At 43.8% G+C, this 7,977-nt stretch overlaps 1 protein-coding gene across 3 annotated transcripts; it reads right to left on the reverse strand.

Annotated features, from left to right (window-relative positions):
• Positions 1-1,580: 1,580 nt before the first annotated feature.
• Lipt1 (lipoyltransferase 1) lies at positions 1,581-6,202 on the reverse strand. 3 transcript variants are annotated; one of them, XM_006980441.4, is made up of 2 exons: positions 6,045-6,202; positions 1,581-2,866 (listed from the first exon to the last, which is right to left on the reverse strand). In XM_006980441.4, exon 2 carries the CDS (start codon positions 2,863-2,865, stop codon positions 1,744-1,746), a length of 1,122 nt encoding a protein of 373 aa, XP_006980503.1. In that variant the 5' UTR covers position 2,866; positions 6,045-6,202; the 3' UTR covers positions 1,581-1,743. The 3 variants fall into 3 exon arrangements, with proteins under 3 accessions (XP_006980503.1, XP_042121987.1, XP_015854420.1); XM_042266053.2 differs by lacking the exon at positions 6,045-6,202 and adding an exon at positions 5,912-6,020; XM_015998934.3 differs by lacking the exon at positions 6,045-6,202 and adding an exon at positions 5,725-6,019.
• Between the last annotated feature and the right edge of the window lie 1,775 nt (positions 6,203-7,977).

Raw genomic sequence — 7,977 nt, forward strand, 5'->3', positions numbered from 1 at the left:
GTTTGGCAAATAAACATAATGGTCTATCCATAAACAAACAAACAAAAAAAAACCCCAACAACTTGAGGTGTCGTACCAGCCAGAGGAGGAACTTGTCACCCAGGAAGAAATCTCTTTCACATAGTTCTGATTATTCAGTCAACACCACTTCCACCTGTCTCCACCGACAATGAGGGGCCAGTGACACACACATGCCCAGCAAGCAGCTGCCCTATTTTTTTTTTCCCCCATGAAACATGGAACTCCTTTGGAAAAGTTGTTTTTGCATTTCCTCACCAAGGGCTCTACTCACTTCATTCACTCGTGGCTGCTGCCTCGACCTCACTGCAGTGACCTCACTGCAGTGAGGTCATTAAGGTCCGGAGTGACCTTTCTACCACTTACTCCACAGGCACTTTCCTTCTTTAGACTGGATTTTCACTCTGTAGCAAAGATTGGTCTCACAACGGTGGTTTTCCTGCTTCAGCCCCCGAATGCTGAGACACCGGTGTGTGCTATCATGTCCAGCTCCTAATGCACACATTGTATTTAAGTTATCAGCATATATTAGTTATACAATAGAATGGGTTGCACTGTGGCATTTTCATACATGTATATTACAGAATCATACCCACTACTCTATTCTTTTCTCATCCATAATCCCCATCCTTTTCTAAAGAGAACTTTTGAACTCTGTAATAGTTGTCATTTCAGGAATGTTTGACCCAGTTGGCCACTCCTGTCTTGAAACTCAGTTTTCCTCAAGCACACATCTCCATCTTTCCTTTTAAATACAAGAGTTGAGTGCGGCTGGGGGATGCAGTTGAGTAATGCATGTGCTTAGCATGCATGAAAGTCTGGTCAGGCCTCAGAACAAAACCAAACTTAGTTCTCCCAATTCTCCTAAACTTCAAACTGTACTCTGTTCCTAAATGATTGCACCAGGAGGAATTCTCAGTAAAGATCATCAAAAAACTGCTATTACTTGAGGTGAGCGAAATGAAGGGATTTATCATAGGGAGGGAGCAGACCAACATGAGAGCTACCAACTGAGAATGTGGACACTTTCCATGAAAAATTACAGCTTAAAGCTAAGTGTATGTGTGCTCCATGTAAAAACTGGTTTTTTAATCTGACTTTAGTCTGATATGTCAAACATCTCTTGACTAAACTTGTCAGTTCCTGAGGTCAGAGGACGTGTATTTCACATACTGTGAACAGCAGCTAACACAGTGCTTGGTGTGTGGACACTCAATAAATACACAGTGCTGTGGGAGCAAAATTGTAGGGATGGGTTAGCTGTAGAGTTAAGAAGCAGCCAACAGTGATGTTACTCTCTGAAAAAGTTTGGAGTATGAAAAAGTTGGAAAAGTAAAGGAAAGGGATCTTAGCAGGAAAATTTGGGGAGAGACTATGCTGATTCACTCTGGTTAAAAACCCAATAAAAAGGTTGCCAGGTGGTGGTGGCACACGCCTTTAATCCTAGACCTTGGGAGCAGAGTTCAAGGTCAGCCTGGTCTACATAATGAGTTCCAGGACAACCAGGGTTACACAGAGAAACCCTGTCTCAAAAAACAAAGAACAAAACAACAAGGCCCAGATACAAGGTAATAAATTTATGAATCATTGGTCATGGTGGTACATATCTTTAATCCCAGAACTTAAGGGTCAGAAGCAGGCAGATCTCTGAGTTTGAGGCCAGTCTGGTCCAAATATCATGTTCCAAATACCATTGAAATTGCCAGTATAAAGAAAGTTACTCAGTCACATTATTGCCCTGATTTTTTCACACAGAATATTCCATTTACTGTGTAAGTGCTGGTCATCTGGACATGTTCTCAATAATATATTTGTTAGCAGGGTGGTTTCAATGGGGCAGAATTTGCTGCCAATAAAACTTGAGTTTAATTTGTTACCTATTTCCAGTGGCAACCAATGATCAGGTGCTTTTATATCACAGGTTTCGATTCGTCCATTCTTTACATCGATGGACACTTGAATTTCCAAATGTGCCTGTTCATACGGTACATGAAATGTGGTGTTCACACTAAACTTAGGAGTCCGGCCATATATCCACTCCCAGCTTTGCAGTTCTTTGACTTGGCTGTTTATTCCAGGAAACTGTGTCTCATCTGCTGGGTTGATCAGGTTAATGTGATTATCAATTTGATGATCAGCAGCATACTCTGCAGCAATAGCATTCATCAGAACTTCACAGGTCAGCGTGGGATCTTTTTCCAGAAGGTTTTTGACGACGGAAGGGATGCTGGGAGTGGCGTTGCTCTTTATGCCTTGGTATGGGCTCTTCAGCAGAGAGGATAAAGCTGTCCTGTCGGTACTGCATAACAAGGTGCAGTGGTGATAGGCGGCGATCCGGCCAATCTTCGACGCGGTTCCTGAGATTTTAAACTGCCCGTCGAGTAACAGGTCAAGCTTTTTGGTAGGCTGCACATCCAGCTGAGGTTGGACAGTATTCAGAGCTCTCACGATTAATTTCAAGTTTTCCATTCTGTCGTACTTGCTCTTGGTGGTAAAGAAGGTCAGGTTGATGTTCCCCATATCGTGGTACACTGTTCCTCCTCCGCTCCTTCTCCGAGCCAGCTTTACACCTTCCCGTCTCATCAGGTGGAGATTGCACTCCTGCCATGGGTTCTGGTGCCTCCCAATGACAACACAGGGAGAATTCCTCCAAAGGAAGAGAATTGGCTTGCCTTCTAGATGGACGTGGTCATGGATCCAGTCTTCTATAGCCAGGTTTTGATACACGTCATTGGAGATCGACTGTAAAATGAGCCCATGTGTGGCTGGGTTCCTAAAGCCTGCTGTTGGGACCTTGTGGTGACGTAGAAACCGGAAGCAGCTCTTCATGGAAAATGGGATTAGCATGCTTTTAGAAACAAGGCAAAAGAAGAAAAGTTAATTCAATGAGAAAAAAATCTAGTCTTTAGATATTTGTTAATTATTCAAAACGTATCACAGGGTCCAGACCAGTTGCTTTTCTCTCCCTTTTCAGCTTTCCCCTTAGTCCTGAGCAGCTCCATCATAGAGTGCTCAAAGGAAATCAATGAGGATAAATGTCAACTAAAATGAAATAAGTGGACAGTTTTCATATAGTAAGTATGAAATAAATACATTAAGTAATGTACAGCAAAGTCAAATTATTTTTGAATTCACAATACATTTTCATTGAGAAAAATAATAGATTAGCAAAAAGAAGAAAGTGAAAGAATCCAGAATCCTATCATCAGGAGATAATCAACATTTTGGTATAAACAACCGGTTTTACTTCTGTTCTTGTGTATATCCTTCACACATACAAGTTTTCCCCTAAAAGTGTATGGTACTGTTACTTCGAGCAACTTCCCCGACCCTGAGATGGGACATCCCTGTGTTGCCCATCTTACCTTGAACCCCTGGGTTCAAATAGTCCTGTGCCCTAGCTTCAACTTGAGCATGGACATACCACTCCTGGCTTTCACTTACCATTAAGTTTATTTTTCTATCAGGTTTTGTGTGTGTGTGTGTGTGTGTGTGCGTGTGTGTGTGTGTGTGTGTGTGTGTGTGTGTGTGTGTGTGTACATACACATTTGTGCACGCGCAGGTCAGAGGTCAATGTTAGTCTTCTTCTATCATTCTTTACTATATTCTCTGAGACAGGGCACTGAACCTGGAGCCCAGTGATTGTCTAGGCTCACTGGCCAGATATCCTCTTCTATGGCGATCCAAGGGAGAAATAGTGAAGAATAGGTGCCATGGTGTGCTGGAGACTAATAAACTAGAACGTGTTCACGGAAGTTGGGATTTGAAAAGGACCTTGGCCGGGCGGTGGTGGCGCACGCCTTTAATCCCAGCACTTGGGAGGCAGAGCCAGGTGGATCTCTGTGAGTTCCAGGCCAGCCTGGGCTACCAAGTGAGTTCCAGGAAAGGCTCCAAAGGAACACAGAGAAACCCTGTCTGGAAAAAAAATGCAGTTATGAAAAAGACCTTGTGACATCCTTTCCTAAGGTTAAGATTGCCACTCTTGTGAATGGATAGAGGTTAAGGTAGAAGAGTTGCTTTTAAATTTTTAGCTTTGCAACTTACTAATAGTTTTAGGTAAGAAGTTTAATCTCATCTGATTCAATTGCCTTCATTTGAATTCAATTCGAGAGCACATAGGATGACTGAGTTAAATGTATTATGTATAAACCATTCATACCAGACTAATATGAGATGGACTTAAGCAATTATGATTATAGGGTCTTCTCTTCCGATCTTTGTTTCTCATTTAACACATATTCTTCCAAGTGTACAGGATTCCTAAAAGATGTGTCAAACTGGAATTTACCTTAATAGATTAACTATAGTCTGAGATTAACCAGGGAAAACTGAGATCTTGATAAGGATTCTAGAACTGATCTAATTCATGAGTTAGTCCAATGCATGGGTTGCATATTTGTTTAATTAATGAATTTTAATCATATTTTAAAAGAACTCCATTTACCCAGGCATAAATATACATACAGTGTGAATTAACTACAACCAAGGTATCAATTTGTCAAATTCTGAGATTCATCAATGAACCACATAAAGGTGAAAAGAGGTAGAAGGAAAAGAAAGAGCAGGGCCAGATTAGGGAGGGCTGGAAATCTGTACGTGAGTCAAATTTAAGGAGGATCGTTAATCTAGGCCTCATTAAAATGGTGATGTGTGAGTCAAGATTGAGGTGTTAGATGGAATGAGAAGTAAGTGCCACAAAGTATTTTAGATATCAGAACACATTATGCCCCCACCCCAGACAAGGGTTTCTTTATGTAGCCCAGGCTGTCCTGGAACTAGTGCTGGAGACTCTGCTTCAGGGTTGAAGGCATGCCCACACCCTGAGACTAATGTTTCTCTTTTATTCTGTTCTCCTGTAGCTGACTCCTGACTAAGTGAAATACTCCATCCTTTGAAAGCCTGGTAGAATTTTGCTTCTACAAAGTTATTTTGCACCTCTCTCTACACTCACGTTTTTTTAGTTAAAAATTTTTCATGTATTTTGATCATGTTCCTTCCCCTCCCCGCTTTGCCAGACCTTGCCACCTCCCTACCCACCCCACTATATGTTTTCTTTAAAAAAACAAGTAAAATCCGCCGGGCGGTGGTGGCGCACGCCTTTAATCCCAGCACTCGGGAGGCAGAGGCAGGCGGATCTCTGTGAGTTCGAGGCCAGCCTGGGCTACCGAGTGAGTTCCAGGAAAGGCGCAAAGCTACACAAGAGAAACCCTGTCTTGAAAAATCAAAAAACAAACAAACAAACAAACAAACAAGTAAAATCCACAAAAACTAAAATAAAAATAAGCAAAAGACCAATAAGACAGAAAAATTTCCCCCTCCCCACGAAACAAAAAGTCCACACAAAAAGCCTATGGAGTTAGTTTTGTGTTGGACAGCTACCCCTGGGCATGGTGCCTGCGCTGGAGTGTGGTTGATACAATCATCTATACTCGTATTTTAAAAGTTTAGCTATGCAAGGGATTGAACCCAGGAACTTGCTCAATCTAGGTTTGAGCTGTACCTCTGAGCAACCCCCAGGTCTCCGTTTTCATCTTCATTATTAGTGATATATATATATATATATATATATATATATATATATATATATATCCTCAGAAGGCAGTTCCCACGTTACGGGAGACACTTTGCACGGCCAGACATGCTTCTCCACGAACAGAGAGCAACGTAAAACCAAACCACAGGCCCACCTTCCTCACAAGGCCTTACCAAGACTTTGCTAGCTCCCTGACAATGCGATCCAAGCCCGGAATCTCATTGCGGACTTAAGCAAGTTGTACCCTTCGTGAGAAGGCACGCGACTAGCATTCAATGTCTTGCTTAGTTTATCCAATACCCTAATAGAATCAACTGTTCATAATAGTGAAATTACGACGTCCGGAGCACCGGGGGTAACCTGCAGAACTTTCAGTACTGGTCCGAGGGGCCCAAGTGACGGACACGTGGTACACGCAGTGCCCGCTACCGCTCAGCGAGAGCTGCGACAGCCAGCAAATAAATCTGCTAGATCTGCTTCCGGCTTCACCCACCTGCCTCTTCCGGTCTCGCTCGGCGCTTTTGTTCTGCAAACTAAAGCTCAAACAGCACACTCGGGACCCGGAGCACTCAGCACGCGTGACCCAGTTCTTCCCCTCCAGCCACTCCCATGGAGGTTTGCCTTAGCGAGGGACAGCTCCCAGGAGGACACGCCCACAGAGTCCCGCCCCCTGGAAGGCCCGCCCCCTGGACGTACCGCTCCCCCAGGTCTTAGAAAGGGCGTGGCCAAGCCTGAAGGAGGAGCTCCAGCGTCTTTCCTGTCCCTGCTTGGTTTTTAATGGTGTCTTACGAATCCAAAACTAGATTCGCGGAAAGAATGCAAGCCACTTTCAAGTAACTACCGAAAGATGTAAAGCCCTAGTACAGATGGGGTTCCTCGAATGACAGTGAGATGAAGGCTGTCAAGGGCGAAGGGAAGAGAGGAGCTTTTCTTGGAGCGAATTTTGAGGTAGTCTCAGAAATCCAGGGCAGGCAGGTCACATACCAGGCATGACTGCCAGCAATTACTCTGCTAACATGTAGTAGGCATTGCCCTGGGCCTTTCCATTATCTCTTCATAGTGAATGTGAAGAAATTCAAGGTCAGTGTTGAAAGGCAAACTGAATTCGAAGGGATAATTGTTAGCTGCAATACAGGCCAAATAATAACCTGGCCTGAGCAGATCAGGGGGTAATGGTGTTTACATATGGGGTATGAGGTGCTCCATATTGCTGTGGGCTAGAAAACCCCTGCTGAAAAGAAACAGAACCTCTGCGGATCAAGTACATGGGAAATTCCCCAGCAGCAAGGTAGCAATGCACTATTTTCTGCTAGCTATTGCAGGGTAGCACGCTGTCTCTCAGATATGAGTGACTTACTAATAACAAGGGCAAACTGGGCGATTCCTCTGCTGGTCTCTTTTAGTAAGAGCTGTCTAAACTGTGCAATTCAAAGTGGTCTCTATTCACACTCAGGCATGTGCTGATTAGCTAGTGCGGCAGTTTGATTCAAAGCAGTTGGAAGCAGCATTTCAACCACAGTTTGTTTGGTCGGTTTTGTTTTGTTGGTGTTTTTCCAGACAGGGCTTCTCTAGGTAGCTCTGGCTATCCTGGAACTCCCTCTGTAGACCAGGCTGGCCTTGAACTCAGAGATCTACCTGCCTCTGCCTCCTGAGTGCTGGGATTAAAGGCGTGTGCCACCACGTCTGTCTTTCATCCAAGTTCTTGTGGCCACAAGAAGAGGAACAACAAAGCCAGACTAGAGTTAAGGAGCAGGATAATGTGGACCCTTTGGAATTTCCAAAGACACTCAAACATGCTTCCTAGTCCCCTGGTGACAGAATTTCCCCTTCTGCTTTTTATTCTGTCTGCTCTTCTTAAAACTTCTTTTTGTGGGTGAGATAGGGTCTCATCCTGTAAACCAGACTTGCCTGGAACTAAGTACATAGACCAGGATGGCCTCACAGAGATTTCCTGCCTCTGCCTCCCAAGGGCTGGGATTAAAGGCATTAGCCATGGTACTCAGTCCAGATTCTTTCATTTAAATTGTATTTACTATATTAACTCTGAGGTTACACACAGTATACAGCAAATCAACCAATCTATCTGTATGCATATATGTAGGTTACAGAATGACTGCAAAGGGTTAAAGAAATAAGGAATTTTAAGTAATTTCAAAGAGGCCTGAGAGGCTAAAGCTGGGAAACAGATGGAAATGCAAAGGAGCCTATGGCTGTCAGATACCGAATCAACTGACAGTTTTGGAAAGGGGTGTGGCTGCCGCTATAGAGTCAGGGTCAGAGCTGAGCTGTACAGTTGAGTCTAGCCACAGTGGTGAAAGGGCAGGAACTGGTCCATAAGAACAAATGGGTGGACAGACAGACAACAGGTCCAGACAAGCGGACTGGCAGGCAGATGGCAATTTGAGTAGCCTATGTCAACAGCTGGG

This window comes from Peromyscus maniculatus, chromosome 21 (genome assembly GCF_049852395.1).
Source record: "Peromyscus maniculatus bairdii isolate BWxNUB_F1_BW_parent chromosome 21, HU_Pman_BW_mat_3.1, whole genome shotgun sequence".
Classification (NCBI taxonomy): Eukaryota; Metazoa; Chordata; class Mammalia; order Rodentia; family Cricetidae; genus Peromyscus; species Peromyscus maniculatus.

Excerpts from the sequence above, each read along its gene's own strand:
- Lipt1 (XM_006980441.4), bottom strand. The coding sequence starts at position 2,865 with ATGCTAATCCCATTTTCCATGAAGAGCTGCTTCCGGTTTCTACGTCAC.